The sequence below is a fragment of the Zonotrichia albicollis genome, chromosome 9 (genome assembly GCF_047830755.1).
Source record: "Zonotrichia albicollis isolate bZonAlb1 chromosome 9, bZonAlb1.hap1, whole genome shotgun sequence".
NCBI classification, from domain to species: Eukaryota; Metazoa; Chordata; class Aves; order Passeriformes; family Passerellidae; genus Zonotrichia; species Zonotrichia albicollis.
The window spans coordinates 23,565,562-23,590,852 of record NC_133827.1 but is presented as its reverse complement, the minus strand read 5'-3'; the positions used below and the strand labels follow the sequence as shown (position 1 = coordinate 23,590,852).

Below are 25,291 nucleotides of genomic sequence, written 5' to 3'. Positions count from 1 at the left end.
CTTTAGGGAGTGTCTTGACTGAAACAGAGTGACTGTGGAGAGAGGAATGCAGCCCATGACTGAGGTCAAGGCACAGCCAAGACTGAGGTCAAGTCACAGCCAGTTTTTGTGCTGGGCTTTGTTACAGAAAAGTGCTTAGGATAAAAAAGGAGAGGATTCATGAGGTCAGGTCAGAATCAACAAGCTTCTGATGTATCGTTCACACCATGCTTGGCCTAAGGTCCAGCCTCACACTGCTTGTGGTCAGGATTTCTCCTTAGTGTCTGTCTGATAGACTCAGCAATCCAGACCTTTGACCATCTCTGATTCAGCCTCAAAAAGAGGCTGTTGGGAAACCTTTCATCCACCTAGTATACCTTAACTCCATATTTCTTACTCCTCTGAGTGACTCTTCTCCCTCATTCTAGGGCAGTGTTCCACCTTCAAGTGTTATTGAGTCACAGCCCCTTTCCATACCTGTGGGGTATTCAGAAAGCCACACATGGCGGCAGCTGGCCTAAACTGCAACATGAAAATACCAGAAAAGGCAGAAAAGGGAGTCGTTCTCCAGGACTGTGGAAAAAGGATGCTGGATTTCCTTGATACAATGGGCACCTGGCCCTAGGAAGGGGGTACAAATTTCCTACCTGATGGCAGGACGCAGAATTGCGTTGCCAATAATGAAGTGTACTTTTTCTAGGTTGGACATAGGTCTCTGAGAGATCGAGATGTCCTCTTGGAAAGCCTCTTCTCCAGTTCGTAGCTGCTCTGTCACCTGGAAGAAACAGAGTAGAACCCCAGAGTGCTCTAGAAATCTCCCCTCCTAGCAGGCAGCTCTCCCATAAATGAGAGATATTCCTTCCCTATCTTACTGGCTAAAACTCTTCCTGCTCAGGGCAGGAGAACCAGGCCATATTACCCCCTTGCCTCTAAAGGTAACTCATTAAATGTGCTGTTACAGCACTATCTCTGGCTAAGAGAACTGTCTTGTACTGTCCTATACAGCCCTAAGCACTGGTTCTCAGTCTGCTCATGCCTCTGAGCAAGCTGTTCTGTAAAGCCAACAATTCTCAGTAATAAATCTCTGCTGGTGTTCTCTGCCAGAGAGCAAATGACATCAGTGCACACGGGGATCGTGTCCAAAGAGCTCTGCACCAGATATCCCACAAAGGGCTGCCCTGGCTTGGCAGGGAAACAAGTTCTCAGCTGGGAGGTTGCTCACATAACATCTGTCAGAAGGTGAAGACAGGGTTTCAGGCAAGAAGAAAGGAAAGCAATTTATTTCCACCCCTTACCTTCCCTGTCAGCTTGGATGACCGTTTCAGTTTCAGGGATGAAATCCCCTTAGAAATCTTGTTATCCTTTCTGCCTTCTCTCTGCAATACACATTACCATTATAGGAAATCAGATTCATGCACAGCAAGAATGATTCATTAAGGACAGAAAGATGCTCAAGTGAAGATGTTTTGGTTTTTTCTTCTCCTGCCAGAAAGAGCTGAGTGTCCTGCCAGGACTTTTGCACTTGTGGCATTTCAAGTACAGTAGCATGAAAGAGTTCCTTTGCTTTCTCACTCTTGGTAGAACAGCACAGAAACCAAGGAAAGCAAATGAAAACACAGACAGAGTCTGCTTGTCTCACCATATTTGGGCTGTCATTCTTCAACTGGACCTGGTTTTTCCTGCCAAGTGTGTCATATATCTGTGTCATCACGGAGCTGCTCTTGGTTGTGGCACTCTTGGCAAACATTGCTGGCTCTGGCAGGTCCCCCATGAACCTCAGGATGATCACCCATACAGCTAGAGAAGCCTATAATAGCAAAAAGCACAGTCAGACAGTGCCAACAGGACCAATGGCTGCATGCCATTTCTGCCTGTTTAGATTAAGAGCATTTTCTTCCTTTACCCAGTCCAAATTGTTAAAATTCCCATTTCCTCTGGCTACCTACATCAAGAGTTTAGTTTCATACCAAACAACAAGACAGCAACACAGCAAACTTTCCTGCTAAAGGAAGAGGGTACAGCTCTGGTGGAAAGGTCAGATTTCCTCTGTGGTTGCTGAGCCCTCACCATATTCTTTACTGACACCCTGGACGTATATTGTGGCTGGAGGGAGGTGGAGAAGCCTTGGCTGAACTGCACTCTGCATCTGCCGACCTGGACAGATAAGCAGTGGAGTGGAGTCTGCCAGGACCCTTCACACCCAGAACTAGAAAGCCAGGTAATAGCAAAGTTCTTGATGCATGGGGTCCTCCATTCTGCCAGGCTGCTTAGAATTAAGGAAAACACCCTCCTCAATCCCCCTCTGGTTCAATGGGATATTGGAGGCCTGGTCCTCCCCCTTCTGTCCTATCTCACTGACCAGCAACCCTAACAAGAGCAGAGACAAGCTCTCATTCTTCTTCTCTCCAGTCCATTTTTATCCCCAAAGGGTGTCTGGAGAAGTCAAAACACATCCCTAAGTTCCCTCTTTGGGCAAGAACAAAGGTGACCAGAGATCCTGCATTGGGCAGGTGTTTGTGTGAAGTGACTGCCAGCAAATTGCCAAAAAATGCTGCTGGGAACTGCTGCTTTCAATACCATGACTCAGGAGTAACCCCTTGGCTCTGGAGACTCTAGTTCCCAGGGCTGTGCCAGAGCCAGGACCCAGGGATGATGGGACCTGTAAAGCCAGGGCTGTGGAGAGGGCAGGTTCAACATGAACAACAAGGAGCCAGATACCAGGACGTTGTCCTTGTCATCGTGGTAGAGCAGTGGGTGCCGCAGCTGCCTTCGGATGTGTGTGTGTGTGGAAGAGCCCTGGAAATAAGTAGCTGCAAACTTGGGGAAGGTGTACTCTTCCAAACCATGTGCTTCCTCTTCTAGCTCCACACTCATGGGAACCATGTCCAGGTCCACTTCCTCCAGCTTGTTAGGCTTTGTTTCCAAGTCCTGTGCAGAACAGGAGGAAGAAGGATGTTTTCTTTTACTGAACTCTGATATGCTTATGTTTAGTTTTGCATTTTTTTTTCCCCTTGGCCATAGGCCTTCCAGAATTTGCCTTTCCATCTAACCCCAAAGCCATTTACAGTTGCTACCAACAGATCATTTGGACTCAGAGGTTGTCCTGCTGAGATGCATCCATTCCATGTGGTCTTCCTATCTTGGTCCTCAGCAAGAATATTGCTGATGGAGAATCCAGGTGTTACTGTTCACATCCAGTACTTATCCATACCATTCTATTCTGCCCACCTCTTCCTACAAAATTCCAACCTCCACAGCTATCAGGACAAGTATATCACAGATTTTGCCTTTAAGAATATGGTATAACTTGGGTCATGAACTTTCAGCTTGTTTCAGTTAGAAAATCACTGAGAGCACTGTCAGCAGAGCATAAAACTGGTGCCAAAATGCAGAGGGTGGGCCAAAGAAACAAATGCAAAGTTTGAAGCTATATAGTCCCTAAACTGCATGTGACCAAAAACCTTTGGGAACTCACCTCTGCAAGAGATGTTTTAGTGACTGGATGAATAATTTGGGGGATTCTTTCACTGTACAGAAGTTCACTAAACAGAACTGACCACTGATGGAATTCCAGTGGACGTACACAAGGGACAAACATGACCCATTACCAGTTTTCAGCTCTTTACCTCAAAACCCAGAGGAGCCTGTCCTTCTTGGCCTCCAATCATAGAAGGTAAAAACCCAAAAATTTTGTCCACCATTTCTTGGTCGCTGATAACATCATGATTTGTTGTTTTATTGGCAAGCACGTTCCTCCCTTGTCTTGCTTCTGCCTCCTCTCTCTCCTGAGTTGGCAGGTGCTCCTTTAAACAGAGAAATAGGCATGACTTGAACATGAACATCATTCTGCTAGAGTGAAGGGGTATGAAGATGAAACACTTTTACAAAGGTGTGTGATTATGAGGTCCAGCTCTGCCAGCACAGTGTTGAAACAGGAAGTCAAATGTTGCTTGTGTCAAGCAGTCACGAAGACCTGGCCCGTGAGCAGCAGGGCCCTGCTCTTACAGCTGCCTTATGCTGCAATCAGAAATGTGTGTGTGTTTGCCTTGTTATATTTTCAAAGCATCATTACAAATAGGGTTACAACTATGTCTTATCTTTCTTTAAATATAGCAGTGCTCAGAGGTTTGAGCAAGTCCACAGGTGTGAGCTGGGTAATGCTGGCCAGTGTTCCTCCACCAGCATACCACCTACCTTGTGTAGTCTCATAGCTTCTTCCCTTCCTTTCAATGGTCCCAGGACTTGGATATTCCTGGCTTCCAGCTTGTTCTGTGGACAACAGGAGTATTCTGTGACTGTTTGTATGACTGCTGAGGCAACTCCCTTCTGCCTTTAACAAACTGTCCACAGCAGGACTTTGTCCCAACAGAGGCTTAGTTCAAGATTTGATATTTTAGGGAACAGCCCGTAGGCAGAAATCTGCAAACTGGCTTAGTCCTGTTTGTACAGTATTAGTACAGATAGGATCCTGTGCTATGGACTGCCAAGGGTAGCACCTTCCAAGACACACTGTATTGGGATTCCCTTCTGAATGGTTCCCTGAGTGCCACCCTGCTGTAGAAATTGATCTCCCCTTGCAGGAATGACTGATAATAGAGATCTTATCTTTTCTCCCTTCTGTCGCAGCCACTGCAGCTGTATCAATGAAGTTTTGATCCATGATAATGATCACATAAAGCAAATGTAAACAAGATCAGTCTGCTCAACACTCTGCTTTTGTACTTGGCAAGAGTTCAAATTAAAATACCCCAAAATGAATATCCACACCCAATGCCATGTTAAGGCGACACTTGCTGGTGATAAAATCTCTATTGGATTTCATAGAAACAAGGTGTTCACAAGGCATCTGTGAGCATTACCTCCCTCTTCATCCTCTGGAAGGTGTGGCGAGCGAGCATGCCCCTGGCATGGGCCTGTATGACGCGTGCAGCTCTGTGCTGCTGTGCCAGGCTCTGGCGCAGCAGGAACCCGCGGCACCGCGCCTGGAACGCCACGATCCGTGCGCGCGTGGCCTCGTAGCGCTGGGCCAGCTGCCGGCCCCGGTACAGCGCCTGCAGCCGCCCGAAGCCCAGCAGCGCCTGCGGGGCAGAGAGAAAAGGCATCATCGTGGCTCAGAATCTGCTGGTCAGAGTGACTCTGAAATATGTACAAGTCTCTTTTCCCAGCTCAGCACTTGAAGAAGGAGTCAGGATTCTTCTGTTCTCGTTCTCAAGGTTGTTTATTATTTCTTATCTAGAACATTCTTTCTCTGACTTGCCAAGGTCTGTCTGTTAGGTTGGGTTGAGGCACACTGCCCACTAAAAACTATGTGTACATTATTTATAATAACTTCTTAATACTTATCACTTATGTTAGACAGTGAGTTTCTACCTTAAACTAATTTAAAAGTGCTACTACCACAGCAGAAGATGCAGGCCAAGAAGAAGAAGGGAAAGACTGGGCATGCTTAGATTCTTCTATCTTGCTTTCTGAACCCTTATTCTAAAAACTCCAAAAATCTGTTTTTCACCTCGTGACAAAATAACTATTATTCTACTTAAACTCTCTTGACTTGTCATTCTTCATATAAAGGTGGTAGTTTGCTTTATGGGTCAAAATCAAACTGACAGGTGTCTTGGGCTTTGTGCCAAGGTCTCTGAGCCCCTTGGCAGGGGCTTGAGCCATGTAAGACAGCCAGAGAGATGTCTTGGCTTCCGACAATTATGGTTCCAAACCATCAAGACGAGTTGGGATGTAAGGTGGAATGAGTAGAAGACAACAAAATTTGGTGACTGGATAAAGACCCTGGAAGTGGTTAATGTCATTATTACCTGTTACGCTTTTTTTTCTACAAGTAATAGGCCTTTAAAACTAGTATATAGAGTTATTTGGGGGATCTGTTCTAGGGAGTGCCTCCAGAAAGTGACAATGATAGCCTGGGATTATGACAAGAGCAGAAATGAAGCCAGGTGAATGGAAAGAAGCAATCAGACAGGAATTGCATCACTGATGCAGAATAGAGAATGTTTCTGACTGAAAGTGGCAGTTTCTCCTCCTTCCCATCTCAAATGGGATGTATGGAATATAATAATCATAATAATAATCCCTGCCACACAAATACATAATCTGTGAGCACCCCCAGTTTTCCTCACCCAGAAAGTGCACCATCTATAGAAAACAGTCAATATTTTGCACACAGAATCATTAAGGTTGGAAGCGACCTTCAAAATTATCTAGTCTAATTGTCAATCCAGCACCATCATAACTGCCCCTAAACTACAGCCACAGGTGCCACATTCAGATGCCTCTTCAACATGTCCCAACATGGTGACTCCACCACCACCTTGGGCAATTTATTCCAGAGCCTGACCACTCTTTCAATGAGTTTTTTTTCTTAATATCTAATCTGAATCTGAATCTCCCTGGCAAAATTCTTGATAATGTGAGATTGATATGACTTTTCTGGTAATTTTTTACAAATTCCCAGTTTTCCTGCAGCAGTTATGGAAGACACTTTGCTCATAGCATGGTGATGATGCACAAAGGCTACGCTTGTGGTTCTGATTATAAGAAGTGTGGGACCACTTATATGTCAGGTCTTTGGATCTAGGCCTGCTGAAGGTGAGTTGGGTCCTATTTCATCAAAAAGCAGAAATGTCACAGGTTCAGCAAGCCCTGAGAGGTCCCAGAGCCCTCCTTGGACTTTATATCCTCCTTTACACCCTGTCATCTATTCTCCCTTCAGTTGAGAATATCTTCATTCCTAATACTCCACTCAGTCTGGCAGGACACAATATATAAACACACACACATGCAAATATAAATTCATTGATGCACCTTCACCTTACCATTCTGAACTCCTTCCGGCAGCAGTAGCCTCTCCAGGCTGACTGAATGGCTACAGCAGACCTCCTCTGTTTCAGGAACTGCTTCCTAAACAGACACACATGGGAGGTGACAAACAACAGGTTATCTCTGTTGCTTCTTATGATAGTAGCAGAGAATAAAGTGGCTTTTTTTCCCCTTTTTGGGGATGTCCACAGTCTGATGTCAGCCTTATTTGCTGCAAAAATACTCACAGCAACTGCAGACCAAATTAATTGCTGTGGTCAGAGAGCTCTGTAAGAACTGAAAACCCCTCACATCAAGACTGTACAAGTTAACTTCCCCATCTAGTAACCTCTTTCTCTCTGTTTTCCTGCCAGGATGAGGAGCCCATCTGAGCAAGATGAACCTCAAGATGGTACAAACTGTCACACTGCAACTGAAAAAGGCAGCACATAGCTCTGGTGGATTAAAAGTAAAAGCAAGGTGAGACTTTTGGTTTGGATACTCTGTTGGATAGCAGACAGAGTCTGAAAAAAAAGAGAGGGAAGTTTTGGGGCATTTGTGTAATATTTTTTAGTTATTCCTTCACTATGGTCAAGAGTATTTTTACACCAAACCAAGACTGAGTCCTATATCATGGTTCTGATTGAGGGGTTACAAGATCCATGAGTACAAATCATGATGTAAAGCATTTAATGAGGACAGACATTTATTTGACAGTGACTAAATTTCACTTCTGAAGAGATTTCAAACTAAACCAGACACAATGCCAGAATTAGGCATCTTTGGCAAAGAGGAAGACTAGTTAGTTTCCATCTGATTCTTATCAACATCTTGTATCCTAGAAGCAATCTAACTAAGACAATTCTTGTAGCTGAGGAGGGTGCAGATTCCATGGGGATTTCCTGCTTTCCAGATGTCTACTGTTTACTAAAAATATTAGGAGCAAGTCCTCCTTTCAAACTTTCCTTTACATACATGCCACAGCCCTGCATTTTGAAAAACATCGCGAAAATAACAAAACTGAGCCAAAACAAATCTTTATCCAACATCTGCAGAGAAACACTGTACATTATTGCATAATGAGCGTGAAATTTAGGGCTAGTGGAAGGTATAGTCATACTCAAAAATGCTGCACAGAGTGTGTTAAGCTGCACCACAAAGATTAGCTACTTCAAAATAAAGCAAATTCCCTTCTGTAAGATCACTGACCTGTCCTTCAATCCTCTCATCACCTTCTGGATAAGAAGAACCTTATCTGTGAGTACATTTTGGAGTTGCAGCTCCAATACAGTGTCATGATAATCCTGTTAAAAGAAAGTGTGGATATGCCAGCTTAGCAGACTCACCTAAAACCTCTGGAAATGGGACACATGGTCTGAAAGAGACCCAAAATCAGCATAATGTGACTAAAATGCATTTATGGTACTGCATTAGGAAGAGTGCACACCACCTGACCAGACTTGGTCTAGCTATAGCCATAAACAAGAAAGAATCTGCCTGTAGCAAGACTGTTTTCTTGGGGGTATGCTACAGGCAAGGTGGTCCTCTGCAACAGTGCACTGGTATCCTGTTCTTTTATATGCACCAACACATTGCACTGTGCTGTTTCAGCTGCAGCGCTGTAGCACAGGAACAGGATCAGCCTCTCCTACACCAAACCCTCTCCATTGAATTATTTGGCTTTCAAGAACAAAGATCCACCCTCAGATTCAAGAGAGAGTTTGTAAGACAACCCAGTCCTCCTTGGTTGTCACTCTTGCACAAGCAGGCCAAACTGTACTGTGAAGCATCCAGTTTTTCATGAGAAAAGACAATAAACTGTCCTTTTTACTTACTTTAAGGAAAATCTTGGTCCTTCCAACTTGCCAGCTTTCATCCTTGCCCAGCACTGCTTGGGAGATGCTGATGCAGCTCTGTCGAGCATCATTCTTCAGCTGATGTGCAAAAGCATCATGATGTTAGGGCTTGGCTGTGAAACACAGCAAGTGAAACACAGCAAGGATCTACTGGCCTGCATTCCAAAGGGTGAAGAGCAGAAGCAGATGAGGTCTTGCAGACCTCTGGGATGGCAGTACCATGAATGAAAGTGGTTCAGCTCAAATGGTCAGCAAGAGGAGGGATGTGATTGCCTGACTAAACATTCTAGAGTCAAGGTGTGAGGAGGACATCAGAGACCTGAGAATTGTGTGATCACAGTAAAAAACCATCTGGGGGGAATGGGAATGGGGATGGTGCCCTGCCTGGGATATCTGTGAGGAGCAGGCCAAGGACAGCTGGACCTCAGAGCAACTCTGTTTTCAGCTAAGTTTGAAGGGAGTATTTAACTATTCAGCTATAATTACTGTGATAACAGTTCCTATGATGACTTCTCCTGTGCTGACAGCTCCCTCAACTCTGCCAGCAGTAATTCAAAAACTTTCTTCTGTGGGAAAGACTAAAGCCTCATAAGGAAAAGTTAGATTAGCCTTACACCATGTTTTTGCTTGCACACCTTTTGTCGCTGAGACCATGGCAGAAGAAATCTGTATCTCTCAAAGAACTCCTCAAAGCTGTAGCGGATGGGGTACCCGGCCTTCCGGATCTGGATGGTCTCCATCATCCCCGAGTAGCGCAGCTGCTTGATGCACAGCTCCCGGTCAAACAGCTGCAGGGAAAGCAGACAGGGAGGAGACTGAGAAAAGGAACATGTGCAGTGTCCCTCAGAACATGTCTGTTCACCTCCAGCCTCAGAGGGCCTGCAAAATGGCATACTGTGCTTTTTTTAAATAGTATTTTTCTTCCATGTAATTAATTAATTAATTACAAGCATAAACAAGTCATCCCAAAGGATCTTCAATTTTGTGTATGTCAGCAGTAGAGACAGTCTGTTTACTTCAGTCTGGCTCCCATTTTTTGTTCTAAAACTGCAGTTTCAGATGAACAGTGACTTCATCATATAATTTTGTAGGTGTGAATAGATGCATTATCAACTTAGGCCTTTGGGTATACCATGCCAAGCACAGCAGGCATCCTGCACTTTTCTTCTTATTATTGTTTAATCTTATCTGAGTTTAAAAGATTGGCTCACTAAGCCACATGCAGTGCTTCAAAATATTTTAAATCACTTGACCATACAAGATTTTCCAGTAGAACCAGGTCAAAATTCCCCAAGTCCCAGCCACGTGTCTAATGACAAATGGACTCTTCCTGGTATGTCAGATTAAGCCAAATCACCTCTCTCACAAACTCCCATAGCTCTCCTGTTCTCTCTCAGGCTATCTCATAGTATGATCATTGTTGATTCTGATGTTTTTTGCTTGTTCTTGTGTTGAGGGTCTACAGAATTTTCAGTTTTATCTTTACTGAAAAGGTGTCTATAACTTTACTCAGGAATACACCTGTGTGCTCTTTTGCTATCCATTACTCTATGGTGCTTTTTTGAGATGCTTTTGCAAATTAACCATATATCCTCCTGTTATGTTTATTGCAGGAATACCCTGTACTCCAGCTCTCCTTGGGTGCAGCCAAGTACAACTAGAAAATGTTACACAGAAACTGAGAGCCTTTTCTCATTGCAAACTTTACCAAAGGTAAGACCTTGTATTGTTAGAGCATTACCAGTGGTTTCTTGTAGTCATTTGGCTTGATGCAGCGGATGAAGTATGGCTGGCACTGCTCCAGGATCTTCATGAGCTTTTCCAGGGATTGCTTGAACTGTCCTCCCAGTGTCGAGAGGCGTTTGGTGGTATCCAAGCCCTGGGAAGAGAAAGCACATGCTGACTGCAACATCATTCACTCTCAGAGGCCAATTAATAAACCTTTGTATTTTTGTACAATCTAGCAGCATCACACAACCACCAGGAAAAAAATTATTTACCTACATGGGAGTTACATTGGCCATCTGCATCTTACTAATTTATGTTTATTCTTGTAAAGAAACCCCTCACTAAGTGCTTTCACTTCTTGGGCACTAAGTTCTAGCCGTAGGGGTGGCTGTGGTGGAAGTAATTCCACCCACAGGAGCCGACATGCACCTGGCTATTCCAACCAAGGCTGTGTTTAGTGTCAGGCCGGGGTGCCAAGCTGTGATTCCTGGGAGTGTGCCTGAAATCTTGGTGAGAAACAGCCACTCCCAAAGGAGGAATAAACTCCAGGCCAGATATTTTGCTGCCATCATAGCTAGGAATGCTAAAGATCCAGAACAGCCCATTCCTTAGGGATTAGGATGGCTGATCACTTTGCTCATTAATATTACAGCAAGCAGTGAAAAGGCAAACTTTCACTGGAGTATAAACTATGAGGTGCTCCAGACTTCCCCAGCCTCTCTGACAGCACAGTTCCACCTGTCTTTTTCACACAAATTAGGCCTAAGTTTCTACATCTCAGTATGAGCACATTAAATTACAGTGACAAGAGTACAGATTCCAGGTAACAAAAGGACTCCACTAGCCTTTTATACATATAGGCAATGAGCTGATCATTGCAGCACAACACAGCCTTTGTTTCTTAGTTTGTCTGGGGGGTTTGGTCCATTGTGGAGTTGTTGGAAATTTTTCAAAGTAAATAATTTAAAGTCCAGTGGCTCCCCCTCACTTCCACGATCTTTAGGAAGTGCTCATCCTGCTGTTCTTATTTCTAAAGTTCCCATTTGAATACTCAGATTTCCACACTCAGCTTCAGCTACAGGGCAAGGCTGCCCTCCAGTGATCAGTCATTCCTGTCTTTGAAAAACAGCTCCTGGGAATGTCTCATTGCAGCTCTGATGCATCTTAGGGCTAGCAAGCACCCAAAGTGGGTATAATAACAACATATGCGTATTTTTGTGATTGTCACTCTCAGACCTTAGAGGCCTTTCTGCTGTACCATCAGTGGGATGGCCACACAAGGCCAAAGCCCATACCCTCATGATCTCACACATGCAACATTGTTAGAGCTGAATTTGTTGTTGAGTTAATGGTGACTTTTCTGTTGTGGTGTGTCAGGAAAGGAACTCTGAGACCTCAGGACAAAACAGTGTTTTCTGGCACGTCACTCATTATTCTTTTTTGCAGCCTGCTTCTTAGGCTTCCCAATGGTGGTCCCATTTATTTGAACACCAACAGCTAATTTCTGTGCATTTTGACCTGGGGTAGCCCACATTTGGAATTTCCTTTCTTGAGATGCTGCTGTACTTTTTTTTCAATAACACAGCCTTATTTATAGGGAAAAGGTTCATTAGAGCAATGTAAATACACCTGATATTTAATCTGGAGGTATTCATAGCATTTAAGAGATGCTAAGCCAGTTATCTGCTGCTTATACCACTTTGGACATTCTTTGCCCCCAGGATGTTTACCTGTCCGTAGCCAGGTGTTCTGGACAGCAGAAAGCCACACTGGGATGAAGACAGAGGAAGAAAGGACAGGATCAGAAAACAATGTCAGGAGAATAGACAGATAACAGGTAAGATAGCTGGCTGATTGTTCTGTATCCTGACAGGAAAACTCAAAGATGTAAACAAGCATAAGTACCTTCACATACTGCTGACACTACATAGCTAAATGTTCAGAAATCAAGGTATGTGGAAGTTGGAGCAGGATGGGGAACCTGAACTGTGCCCCACACTGTTCTCTAGTCCACTGCACTTCACATCCTTATTTTCACTAGGCACAGACACAACAGGCTCAGTGGAGTCTGTGATAATGACCCATCATGAACTTTGTCACACAGTGACATCCAGTCAGTGACAACATGTGGGGAGGCATCAGGACTCATGGTTCTGAAACAACTGCAGGCCTGGCTGCACATATGTCCAGGGTGCACATGTGCCTGACAGGGCTGACACTGCACTTGTTTACAGCATGAACACCAGACCCTGACTTTTCCTGCAGCCCCCCTGGCAGAAACAATTTGAATGAAAGAGATAGGGAATTGCAGAGACAATGCAAAAGAAAGAGGTGTGTGGAAGGCAGGGGAAATGAGTTGTTTCTGCAAGACAGTGCCAGTAAACCAACCTTGTAGACCTGGTCAGATCCAAGATGCCGAATGGTCCCACGTCCCAGAATAGGTGGGGTTGTTTCCACCTGGAAAATCTCTCTCAGGAATTTGTTTTTGGAGGAATGGACCACTTGCATTACATTAGCACTCAGTGTGTCACGATTTTTCTCCAAGAAATCTATAAGATGGAAACAAAATTATCCTGTCACCTCTGCAGCCTGCTGGCTCTAGCACCACTCTCCACCTGAAATCCACTTAATTTACAGTAACTTGCAGATTGGTTTAGAGTAATCCTTCTGACCTCATGATCAACTTCAGATCAACACTATCCTGGAGAGCTACATATCCAGGTCATGCATCCATCCATGCCCTTCCCTTCCCCCTCTGTATCCAGCAGAGATAGACTCACCTTTTGATTCATAAAAGACAACCCCAGCAAAGTGGTTGATGCCAAACTTGGTATCATGAACACTTTTAGGTGGGATGTAGACATTACTTTTACCATGGAGGGAATTGATTTTGACAAGCATGGTGGCATCTGTGCCCTAGAAACAAATACAGGTAAAAAAGGATGGTTAAGCAGATTGTCCCCAGCACTGACCTGTGCTCAGCAAACAAACAGAAGTGGTGCTCAGAGATAACCAAAGCTCAAATTCTGCCCTTATGTGTGTAGTAGATCTGGAGAAAGTGCCAACAGTATCCTTCCTTTTACACAGACCCCTGTCTCAAGCATCATGACAGAACACACCATCAAGCACAGGGCCTGGTGTTCTAGGGCTGTACACAAGTCCCCATAACATTACCAATATCACCAAATGGGCTGAGAATTTACCAGATCTTTGGACATCACAAGCAAAGCCCCCACCAACCTTCTCACACCCTGCTACCCAGGAAGCTGTAAGGGATGCCTCCTCCTTCTCCTGGGCAGGCATAGTTGTTCTTGCACTCTCCAGCTGGTGCAAGACTCAGAGATCCCTGGAGGAATCCCTGAGCAGATCCCAGCCAGCATGGCCAGACCATGAGTTCCAGAGGCTAGGCAGTCAGCTGGGTGCTTCTCTTCAAGGGTGCCATCATGATGCCTTCCCCTCATGGGCCGTGTGAGCTCTCTGCACTCACCTGCACCCAGGGCAGTGGGGGCTTTGCTCTCAGAAGTCATGTGCTCTGGGAATCATGGAAGAGGTGCCTTCCTGATCTGTGGGACCACACTCTTCTTAGGGAAGAAAGGGGAAAGCTGTCTGCCTGTACATGATCCTCTAGTTACCTGAAGAACTACAAATGAACTGAGGCAGGGGCTTGCTTTTCTGGACAACTTCCATTGTCATCTGATTCCTGCACCAACACTCCAGTTTAGCCTCACCATGCTCTGCAGACTATGAAAATGCTCTACAGGGATGTCTGAGATCAGATGCTACTTTCATCTCTGCTTTTCTTCTTTGACATGACTGACCTTTGCAGGATAACATTTCACAGAACCACAGAATCATGGCAGACAACAGCCACAGCCTTTCCCTCATGTACTGAGCAGGTCACTTTGTCATAGAAGGAGATCAGATTGGTCAAGCAGGGCCCTTGCTGACTGGACCTGAGCAACTTGTTGCTCTGTACCTGCTGTGGTACAGATGGTGCTCAAAATGATCTGTTTATGACCTTCCTGGCCAAGGTTAGCTGCCAGGCCTGTAGTTCCCCTCCAGTTCCTCACTATGGTGACACTGCTCAATTAAGTCTGTCAGCAAGGGGAAAGAAGAGCAAGCTGCAGAGCAGACCAACAGCAGAACAATACTCAAACAATTAACAATTTCAAAGATTTCCCAAGAAACCCTTGTAAAATGATCCAGACTCCTTCCTTCTCTGTCTGGAACTGCTGTAAGAGTTTCAGCAGCAAGGCACCAGGAAGAGCCCTTCCAGCAGAGAGTGAAGCAGTTGTGTAGTGAGCTAATTTGAAAGAAACATCTATGGGGAGAAGATATTGCCTCTCCTAACATATCTGAAAGCCACTTTTGCACTTCTGTGTGTCCAAACCCAAGTGTTACCTGTGAGCTGTGTGCAAAGCCAGGCATTTCAAGTGAAACCAGAAATTTACCTTTGGGAACCTGCTCTCTTCATCAATGAGGGAGATGATATTCATGGGCTTGAGTGCAATGACTTCCAGAGCCTGGTGGTTGTCAGTGAAGTCAATATTGTTCCAGGTAATGTGCTCTGCAAGGTATTCCTCTTGCTCCAGCTTGAAGACATGGTGCACAAAGAACTGCTGAAGGTGCTCATTGGCAATGTTGATGCAAAGCTGCTCAAAGCTGGGGAAGAACAAGATGAAAGCCATGGTCATCCTTGGCCAGTGCTGCACTGCTCTCTGCTATTTGTTTAGCCTCTGCATTCAATGAATTCCAGATACAGCACTGCCACATTCCACAGTGCTGTGACCACCATCACTGCACGTTGCCAACCTCAGCAATACAAGGAGGCATTTTCTGCTGTGGCAAAGACCAGCAGCAGTGAGCCAGCTGATGACTGAACGTTGCTGAGTAGGCAAGAAAAGATCTTTATGTGTTTCAAGAAACTCCATAGTTAAAGGGGAACATGTAACTGTGAAAATCACTTATGAGCATGTGACATGTTTCTGCTTGCACTGGCACTACCACTTCTTTTATTATTTACTCCTTTATGCTGCACCTGAGTATCATTACCTCATACTTGCTGTGTGGGGTACCTCTGGGGTGCTCACCACAGTGAGGACCCATGGGGACTGCAGGTTGTGGGAACAGCACAGAATAACAGGAGAGAACACAAAAGATAGAAGACAGACTATAGAGATCCTAGATTCTCTTCCAAAAGTCACTGAGGAACATTATCTGGCTGAAGGCTAGAAATCTCCTCGGGATCTGGAATAGACATGTGCAATGGCTGCACTAAATGAAGGCTGGGGAAGGAGGCAAAGTTGATCAAAACTGAAGAAAAATGGAATCTGCATGATCAAAATTGGGAAAATCCAGTAATGGAATTCTCACCATTTTTCTGAGAATCAGGAAAATTATGAAAGAGCATGTGTCTCTTTGATTTTTTGTTCTTCCCCTTTACATCAGCTGCTTTTCAGCTCCCTATTGCATTGCATCTGGAGCTTCCTACCTGTTGTTGCTAAAGTTTTCAAACCCAAAAATGTCCAGCAGTCCAATGGATTGATGTCTGTCTTTAGGCTTCTGAGAAGATGGGTTGAAAATGGCTGAGTTGATTTTGTTCACGATCCACAAGAAAATCCGTCCATATATACCCTGAGAAAAAAAATGAAAGAGGAATTGGAGTCCATCATTGGAGACTTTCAGAAGGACTGTTCTGAAAGCATCCCCAGTCTTTAAACAGGGAAGCTGTGAGCACCAGTACCTTCACAAAGGCATCCTTCCCATTGGCAGCTTGAGCCACATTCAGAGGCCTGGACACACTTTCTCCTCGGACAATGATGGACAGGTTTGTGAGGCTGTTCTGGAGTTCACTGGAGTCCACCTGGAGAAACAGTCATGGCAACCTGGTCTTTCCAGGTGAACAAAGGAAATCCAGCAAGGTTGTATCAGGAGGAGGACTGTGACAAACTGCTTGTCCAGCAGCATCCACTGGCAACTTGCTGTCCCATTTAAAGGTCTCCCAGCTTGGAGAGACATCTGCAACAGCATGACTGGAGTGTCAGCAGGACAGAGGCAACATGCCTGTTGAATGATCATTCCTACATAAACTCCAGAGATGTGCTCTGCCAGTGTGCTCATGGAACAAGGGAGAAGGAAGAACCAGCAGAAGATGAGTGTCCATTACCTCGAGCAGCTTGGTGGCGATGGAGAAGTGTGGGGAGTCTATCACATCAGAGCAGTCCAGGTTGTCGTACACGGCCGCTGCAAGGAAGAAATAGCCTGTGTTTCTGTGACCCCATAATACTGGGAAGGTACTCAGTTCTCATTTGAAACAGACAGGTTTGGTGATTTTACCAAGGAGGGTCCTGATTTCACCTGGATCCTGGGATCTACAGGGCTCTCTCATGCCTAGAACGCCAGGCTAAAAACAGCAGCCAAACTGACAAGGTTATTAATTTAAAATAGTAACTGTTGGGGATCTGGGGAAGTGATATCTGACTCCAGAAAATATGTTTCTGGAAATATTTTTCCTGCATATCTGACTTGTGGGAAATTAGACAACAAAGAGGAATGCAAGAAATCCCTAATTTTAGTAGTCAGGATTAATCCAAAGAATCCACCAGGAATCTCTGTATCGGGCCTGCTGTATCACAAAGTGAGGAGCTCTTCTCTAAAATGTGAAAGCTTTTGGCATGTGCTGGTGGGTCACACTGTCACACTGTGCCTGTCCATTCCTATGCAGGTGAGTGTTCGGCAGACTTAAGCAGGAGGATGGCTGCTATTATCTCCAAGGCAAACATCACTCCTGTGTCCTCTGGTCTGTGTAGAACAGCAATCAGCAAATGTCGCACGGTATTATGTTCTGTTGTTTCAGTTTGTGTGATAAGGGCCTATTTACAACTATGGAGACCTGACAGTGTGGCAAAATAAAAATCAGATGCTGTTTTCCAAAACACATAGCAATGGAGTCACAAATCAGAACTTCATGGTGCTTATGTGCCTGCCCTTCCAACTCTGTTCACCTGTTAATACAGGTCAGAGCAGCACAACCTAATCTGTGCAGGGAAGTACTTTTACCATGAAGTCTGAGGAAAGGTAAGCACAGGCAATGCTGAATTTACCTTGGAACTCTACATTCCCCAGGTGCAGGATGGCAGCCAGCAGCTTGCTGATGTCCCAGTGCTCAGAGTCTGAGAACATGAGGATCTTCATCGCCGAGCGGATGTGGGCATAGTCCTTGGCGTCGTTCCGGCTGTCGCAGGACGTGCAGTTACCCTGCAAGCACCACACCAGCAGGTAAGGAACATCCTCCTGCTACCCACACAAGGATGAAAGCACGTGCAGACTGACAAGCCTTTGTGCCAGGGTGGCTATCCTGTGAGTCCACAAGGATGCAAGGTAAAAACCTATTTAGATGTTCTATATCCTCTTCTCGTGATTGTATCTTCCTTTATATTTTCTCCCAAAAAATTGCATTAACAGAGGGCTCAGTGATGCATTTCTCCAGGGCTAGGCTAAATACTGAGGAAGCCAAAAGGAAAAGCTGATGGGTAGGCTGCTCTGGAGCATAGAAGGACAGGAAGCTTTGACAAGGTTACCTACATTTACAAGGCCATGCCTGTTTCTTTGGTTTCCTCTCTCTGCCTTGTCAGTGGAAAATTAAGAGCCCTAATCCCAAACCAAAGCAAGTCAGGTTGGATAAGTACTAGAAGGCAGATCTCAAAATAAAAATATTAGGTCCTAGTGGAAGGCAAATGGAAGCAACCAAGGCAGCATCAGAAGCACCTTCATCAAAGCCTGCACAGCAGGTCCTAGGATGCTGCTCCTGATAAAAATTATTTTCAGCCATAACAGAGATGAGCAAATGCCTTTTTTACCCCTGCCATTTCTGACAATACAGTGTGATGATTACAAAAATGAAATATTCCTAGTCATTTCTGTTTACAGTATGTAAAGATGCCTGCTTGTACCAACAGCTGACCTTTACAAAACCATGGATATGTTCTCCTTTAATCCAGTCCTCCTATTTCAGTATCACAGTGCCCTACTGCTGATCAAGGGGCCTTTTCATGGAATGGCCAGTGGGTTACTACTGATGAGTGCACTACTTGCACTCATCAGTTTTGCTGCAAGATCACTGCTATTTTGAAAACATTACATTTGAAAAAATCTCTACCACTTTATTGGTTTTGTTTTTGAGACCCCAAAACCAGATTTGCTTTAATTTCCTAGAAATTAGATGCCCAGCTCCATCTAATTTCAGTAGAGGCAGGACTTAAACACATTCTTTCCACAGCTGTAGAACAGCCCAAATCTAACCAGCTGGCATATTTATTATGATGTATATGCACAGGCTAAAGGATAGGATTTTCATCATGGCTTTCATGTTCTAAACCATTCAATTAGCTATTTTCAAGAACCTCACATATGAAGATCCCACTTCTGCCACAATGGCATCATAACTCATGGTCATTAGCATCAGTCATGAGAAGTTATGCTGAATGCCAGCTGCTTGCATTATGTATATAAGATTTATTAGATATAAGGACTAGGATTCTTAGTAATTTTCCTCTAAGTTACACATATGTGATTACTGTTCTGCCTGGCATGAAATCCCTTCCATTCCTTTGAAATCTGAGTGTCTGTGAAAGTGGGGGATGTTGTCCACATTCTGTTTTGAAGTGTCGTTTATGTTTCTTAAGTCTGAATTCGACAGAAAGCTTTGACCTGCCACAAGCTGCTTCCCACTGGTGGACAGTACAGGAAGTGTCTGAAACTGATGCTCACAGCACTTTTGGTGTTATTACTGCTTCTGGTACTCTAAGGGAAGGACTGTTCATCTTCAGTAACTACCATCTGCAGCTCCTAGTGATTGTAACTGCTCACTGGAAAAAGTAAATGGCAGAGGGATATTAGAGAATAAAGCAAAGATTATTACCATAGTGAGATAAGTGTACTCTGAAGCAGTGCCCAGATTCAGCATCTTTTTCTGTTCTGTATTCATCCCCATTAGCATGCAGTAGAAGATGTGATAGTTCCTCTCCTCTGGAGCCTAAAAATAAAAGAAATAGGCCAATGGACAGCTTGCCAGGACAAGTTTATAACACAAGAAGAGGCAGAGCATAGCCCTGCCAGTGGCCTCACCTGCCGGCAGACCCGGGACTTCTCCAGGAGGAACTGCTCTATGCGGGCTCCTTCTATCACACCACTCTGGTTGAAGTGAATATCAATGTATTTCCCAAAGCGGCTTGAATTGTCATTTCGAATTGTCTTGGCATTTCCAAAAGCTGATGGGCAAGGGACAGAGACAGTATCTGTATTATTGCAGTTCATGAACATCAAGCCTGTTTTTTCCCCCTTCTACTTTGCTGTTAGTATTTTACACATTGTGTTCCAAATGACAGCACTGAGAAGCACGGGAGAATGTCTTGTCTCAATCTGTCTCCTGAAGAGAGGGGCAGGCATACTGTGCACCCAGATAATGGGGTCCTAAAAGACATATTCAAATGATCCAAATGTGGTCTACATCTGGCCATCCAAGAGATCTGGGCATGTCTGAAGACCTCCAGTATGATTTACTGGGAACATGCTGATCCCTGTACAAAGATGGGTGTCTCAGGGAGCTCCCCTACAGATACATCTATGCTTGGCCAGTCACTTTGTCACTGTCTAGGGCAAATGCCAAACCAGGGGGCTTTGCCTTGGGCTCTGCAGTCCCAAGGGCTCTTGTGCTCCTGGCAGTTCCAGGGTGACTACAGAGGCAACTCCTCCTACAGCATGAGAGCAAAGCTGCTGTGGACTGCATGGGAACGGGACAGAAAAGTACAGAGAACATCTACAGTGCATCACCAGTGTTTCAGGGGGTTACCAGTTAAGCAGATACAATGGTGCAAGGATCTGTTTCTGATTCATTATATCCTGAGAGAAATGTGATAAATCAGCCATGTTTGCTAAGTAACCCACCTTCCAGAATGGGGTTGGCCTCTAGGACTTGCTGCTCTATCCAGGAATGCTGGCCACTGACAGCTGCCAGAAACTGAAGTATTAGCTTTGTACTTTCAGTTTTACCAGCTCCAGATTCTCCACTGCAGTGAGAGAAAAAGATCATTACACGCCTCCTAATTTTTTTTAGTAATGTGGCAGACCAAGTTAAAAAAAAAATCCACTTAAGTTTACCCTGTGAATGGCAGATAAGACTGTCTTTCATAGAGGGCTGGAAAATTTGAGTCTTTCATCATCTTATTTGCTCAAATTTACGTTGTCAGATTTAGGCTGAGAACTAAATTCTCCCACCAATTAAAAACAAGCAAATCCATGGAAGATGTTCTGTACCTATGCAAATTAAATGACTACTTGCTTATCTTCTTTATTGCACTACCAGATTGTCACTGCTAGTGTTAGCACATCAGCTGAGGTGACTCAGCTATAATCAGATACTATTGCAATGAGACTGTCTGGTTCTTCACCTTGATGACAAATAGAAACTGGATTCTTTATAGGAACAAAAATCTTCCATCCACCTTTGGGTTAGCAGAGATTATTTCTCTTGAGGAAATGTCTAGCCTTGGAAAATACATGTAACATAAATATTCTGTCTCCAAGGTAAAAGATAGCCCTATGTCACACACACTCAGGTCTTATGTTTCTGTATGTGACCATGTGCAGAATGTACAACCACATTGAAAGACTGAGGGAAAACAATGGGCTTTGGAAATCCTTTGCTTATATTTTACCTTTTCCAGTCCTAACTGAAAATGAAGGAGCAGGGAAGAAAATATTTCCTTCCTGTTGTCTCTAGTTTTATCTGTGCCCTTCCATTTGGAAGGTCTGGAGACCTTCCTGTGTCCACCTGTGTCCACAAAGTGCCCCAAACCATGCCAGACTTGGCTTCTGCTATTTGTCCTCTCCAAGTCCATTCACCTGATGACACAGCACTGGTCTCTCTTATTCCTCTTCATGTTGAAGTAACAGTTATCTGCAATGGCAAAGACATGAGGTGGAAGCTCTCCAATCCTCTTGTTACAGTAGAGTCTGATCTGATCCACTGTGTAGAGGGGCAGCAGCTGGTATGGATTCACTGCTACAAGGATTGATCCTGTGTAAGTCTGGAAAACAGTTGTGAGGATTATTGCTATAGCCAACATGCAAACAAGAATCCAACCAAACCCACTTGCAGTATAAATCTAAACAGGGGCAGGAGGGAAGCCTGGGAGATCATAGCCCTTGGTGAGGCTGAGAGCCCAGTTCCTCACTCTCAGCTGCTGTTGAACACCCCAGGATGAGGAGGGGTTTGCCCAAGGAAGAATGCCAGGTGTAATCTCTTGCTAAATGGCAGCTCAGTTCTCTGTCCCAAGCTGAAGCACACAGAAGTGCAATTTGACCTGGCACTTTGGTGTTCTCATAAGGTGTTTTGCAGTGTTTTGTTAAGCTGCTTTTGTATTCTAATGCAGATGTAGCTGAACTTTGCTAATGGGCCAAGTTATAGTTGTGCTGTTCATACAGTGATTTAGAAACATTTGTGTACAGCAGCACCAGTGAAATGAAGGAGGCTGTTGAAGGCTGTGGAGATGCAAGGCAATAATATTGTTTGAAAACTAAATGAAACAAATGCAGGCCTGCTAGAGTTTAATATAACAGGTCTATCCACGCACCTTGTTAATTGTAACTGTAGGATATATAAAGTCATTCCTTTTTAACACTAAATATCATCACACCTATGTTGTAAGAGGCAGCTTCTCTCCAGTACTGTAATGGGAGGCAAAATATCATATCATATCATATCAATAATATCTATCATATCATATATGCAAAGCATGGAAAAACCTGAATATTAATTATAATATTACAAACTGGAAACTGAGGAAAAAAGAAAATAAAATTGCCGAATTTCTCAGTTACAGATAAAACCTGTAATGGACAAAATATCCAGATTTATTCGTTAGCCATCTTATTACATCAAAATCAAGTAAATGTTGGCTTGAACTGGGGGACAATTGAAATCATGTCACTGCATGATTTCACTAGTTAGGCTGATCCTCCAGGTAATAGCAGCAGTAAGCTGTAACATGGGCTGGGTTTAGTTCACTCTCAGTGGCTGGTGGCAATGATTGCTCTGGGAGAAAGTAAGTGGAGTCACTATTTGTGCCAGCACTGCGACTGAGGGGCAGCCAAAGTACTCGAGTGAAAGAAGAGAAAAGCTGTTTTGTGCCTCCTCGCACCCTCAGTCATTAAAGAAGTCAGAGGGCCCCACGTGTGAAAGGCTCACAGGCTGCTCAAGTGTAGAGGCCAGTCCTGGAAGTGACTGTGGCACTCACATAGATTTTGTGCTCCTGGTGTCGGATGAGGAGGTTGTGCACCATGCCAGCTTCATGGAGATCCCCGAGGCGGATCATGTCCTCCACCCCCTGCACAGAGGAGGGGTGCATCATGTGCACCATGTGCATATTCCGAGCCGTGATCCAGTGCTCCTGACAAAGGCAAGGCACAGACTTTAAGGTGTGATGCTGTGGCTCAGAGGCAAACCAAGGAGAGCTGGGTAAGACTGGAGTGAGCTTCAGCACAATACATGCTCAAGCAAGCATGTTCCAACTCACAGGGGACTGGCCTACAGGAATTAAGTGGTTTAAAGCAAGATGGTTTAAAAACACTGAATGAAGCCATTCAGGTGAGTTCTGAACAGCGCCAGTTTTAACACTGCTCACAGTGCAACTCTGTCATCACAGGCAGAACATTGTATGAGGTAGGGATGAACTGATTTCAGTGGGATATTTCCACCTAAAACTTCACCAAATTTAAGGATTGGAGCCCATCCATTTCCTTTTCCTAGCCATGTAGATATAACCTCTTATCTTATGAAGGTTTGAATCTTCCTAGTGCTTGGACCTGGAGATGCCAGGTGACCATCCTATACTTGCCTTATTTCTATAGTCTTTCTTTCAGTATATCCTACCTCTATCAAAGTCAGACCACCTGGATAGATGGAGCTTTGGTCTGACCCAACAGGACCTTCTTTTGTATTTTGTACTTTTACATTTCAGGCTCATCTTTTACAGAAGGTTATAGCACAGCCCACCTTGCCTTCATCATCCTCCAGCAAGATCCGTCCTGAGTCAGATTCCTTCACAACTGCCCCAATGGGGACATTAAATTCACTGTTTGGTTGAGTGTCCAGCCACACATGATCACCCTGGAGAGAAAAAAAGCTACTGTCAAGTACAGTGACATACTTGATGCCATGTAACTCACAGGCAAACACCTCTTGGTCTTCCTTTTTTAGTCATTTGATTTTTTAGCAGTGTTTAACTGGGTAAGTTCTTACTGCTTGCAGGCAGTACATTTACAGATCTCTGAATATTTCTCCCAGCTCCACAGCTGATCTGGAACTTGACCTTGGACAAGTCATCAAACCCAGCTGTCTCACAAGAGGAAATGAGACTTTTTCCAAGGACAGCAGTGATGCAGCTCCAGTACCTCTCAGAGGCTGGCTGGGGGCATAGTGAATGCTGGGGAACTGTCTTGGAAGCCTCACATGAGCTTGATATTATCTCAGAAGAGATTCTTGAGAACACAGACTTTACCATGAAAGAGAAAAACAAACAAGCAGATGTACATACTGGATGCCTGGAAATGTAGAGGCCTCCGTTATGATAAATTTTAGATAATATATTTTTCCTGTTATAGCTGAAATGTGAGTGCATCCATGATCTCTCTTAGAAAAAAAAGCCACCAACATTCTTTATCCAGCCCAGTTCCTCTCTTCACATAGGTGGAGGCTTGTCAACATCTGGCACCGCTGCAGAGCAAGCAAGAACCTGCTCTGCTGGGCCTGGAGGAAGGGGTGAGCCACATTTCCTAGGAATGAGCAACATCTTGGTGTTGCCTGTACCAGTGCCCTGGTTTTACTTCCCTACTCCAGGCCCTCAGGAACACCTTCTCTTGCTCCAGTCCCTAATACAAAATCAAACAGAAAGATGGAATAAAAACTGAACAGAGCTGTAGATCAGTGGACTTCGTAGCTGTGTCTTGCCATATGCAACTTTTGTTACACACCACAGCACTGATTGTCATTGTTTCAATGTTCTTACTGAAAAAAAAAATTCTCTTTCCTCTCAAAATACTTTATGGGTTACATTTAAAACCAAAGAACTAGTGTAAAGCATTCATAAACATTACACGAGATTATGAATGTTACAGACTAACAGCTGTTACTTGTGTTGAATAAAACTCCAAAGGTAACTTGTGCCACACCTTGTGACAGAGGTCACCTCTCAACAAGAGGATGGCCTGGTGAGGCAAGACACATCTGCTTCCCTAGTCTAGGCTGAAACTATTTTATACGTTGTTGATACTGGGTTATTGCAACTTTCTTTTGATTGAACCATGATGGTAAGGTAATCTTCCTCCTCTTTGGGCCTCAGGCTAATCACTCAATCAGAAAAAAGAGTAGGACTTACCTTTCTGAAAACCACCATTATGTTTCAGATCACTGTATGCAACCTGCATGCCAAGAACATAATGTTAGGTCAGAAAAGGGCTTTGATGAGAACAGACAGTGGGGTTTCCTTGCAAAAAAAATAACATTAAAATATCTTAAAATAATTTTGTTAAAGCAGAAAAGATCCTTAAGATAACACCCAATGTACAAACAATGACACCATCTACAAAGAACCTGCAGCACTGGGGTGGTGCTCTGAGTCTTACCACATGACCCTGGAGATGCTCTTAGCCCTAAAGATTTCACTGTGCACATTTTCATACCAAATAGTTCTCTGAATCAGGTGCTAGGCACAATTATTGTCTGAACTTCAAGGTTGGCTTACTAACAAAAAGACTCCACAGTACAATGTGATTTGATGCACAAGAGTTACCTTTAGCTGGTCCATTGACGCAGCAGTTCAGTGGCTATCCCAGAGACACAGGTTTAATTCATACTTTCT

The 25,291-nt window shown here is 44.3% G+C and overlaps 1 protein-coding gene across 1 annotated transcript in view; it reads right to left on the bottom strand.

The window, feature by feature from the left end:
• MYO7B (myosin VIIB) overlaps nucleotides 1-25,291 on the bottom strand; it is a 51,923-nt gene that overhangs the window by 22,927 nt on the left and 3,705 nt on the right. Inside the window, exons 2-28 of the mRNA XM_074547034.1 lie at nucleotides 24,809-24,851; nucleotides 23,428-23,541; nucleotides 22,670-22,822; nucleotides 21,276-21,460; nucleotides 20,319-20,440; nucleotides 19,500-19,642; nucleotides 19,294-19,407; nucleotides 17,477-17,630; nucleotides 16,540-16,616; nucleotides 16,117-16,236; nucleotides 15,865-16,007; nucleotides 14,825-15,035; nucleotides 13,154-13,289; nucleotides 12,762-12,922; nucleotides 12,104-12,142; nucleotides 10,387-10,524; nucleotides 9,281-9,433; nucleotides 8,625-8,723; nucleotides 7,999-8,093; nucleotides 6,807-6,891; nucleotides 4,839-5,057; nucleotides 4,174-4,248; nucleotides 3,606-3,782; nucleotides 2,698-2,907; nucleotides 1,619-1,786; nucleotides 1,275-1,355; nucleotides 627-754 (exon numbers count right to left, since the gene is read on the bottom strand). Coding sequence (XP_074403135.1) covers nucleotides 627-754; nucleotides 1,275-1,355; nucleotides 1,619-1,786; nucleotides 2,698-2,907; nucleotides 3,606-3,782; nucleotides 4,174-4,248; nucleotides 4,839-5,057; nucleotides 6,807-6,891; nucleotides 7,999-8,093; nucleotides 8,625-8,723; nucleotides 9,281-9,433; nucleotides 10,387-10,524; nucleotides 12,104-12,142; nucleotides 12,762-12,922; nucleotides 13,154-13,289; nucleotides 14,825-15,035; nucleotides 15,865-16,007; nucleotides 16,117-16,236; nucleotides 16,540-16,616; nucleotides 17,477-17,630; nucleotides 19,294-19,407; nucleotides 19,500-19,642; nucleotides 20,319-20,440; nucleotides 21,276-21,460; nucleotides 22,670-22,822; nucleotides 23,428-23,541; nucleotides 24,809-24,826 — 3,518 coding nt within the window. The 5' untranslated portion in view covers nucleotides 24,827-24,851. The remainder of the gene's footprint in view (nucleotides 1-626; nucleotides 755-1,274; nucleotides 1,356-1,618; nucleotides 1,787-2,697; nucleotides 2,908-3,605; nucleotides 3,783-4,173; nucleotides 4,249-4,838; nucleotides 5,058-6,806; nucleotides 6,892-7,998; nucleotides 8,094-8,624; nucleotides 8,724-9,280; nucleotides 9,434-10,386; nucleotides 10,525-12,103; nucleotides 12,143-12,761; nucleotides 12,923-13,153; nucleotides 13,290-14,824; nucleotides 15,036-15,864; nucleotides 16,008-16,116; nucleotides 16,237-16,539; nucleotides 16,617-17,476; nucleotides 17,631-19,293; nucleotides 19,408-19,499; nucleotides 19,643-20,318; nucleotides 20,441-21,275; nucleotides 21,461-22,669; nucleotides 22,823-23,427; nucleotides 23,542-24,808; nucleotides 24,852-25,291) is intronic.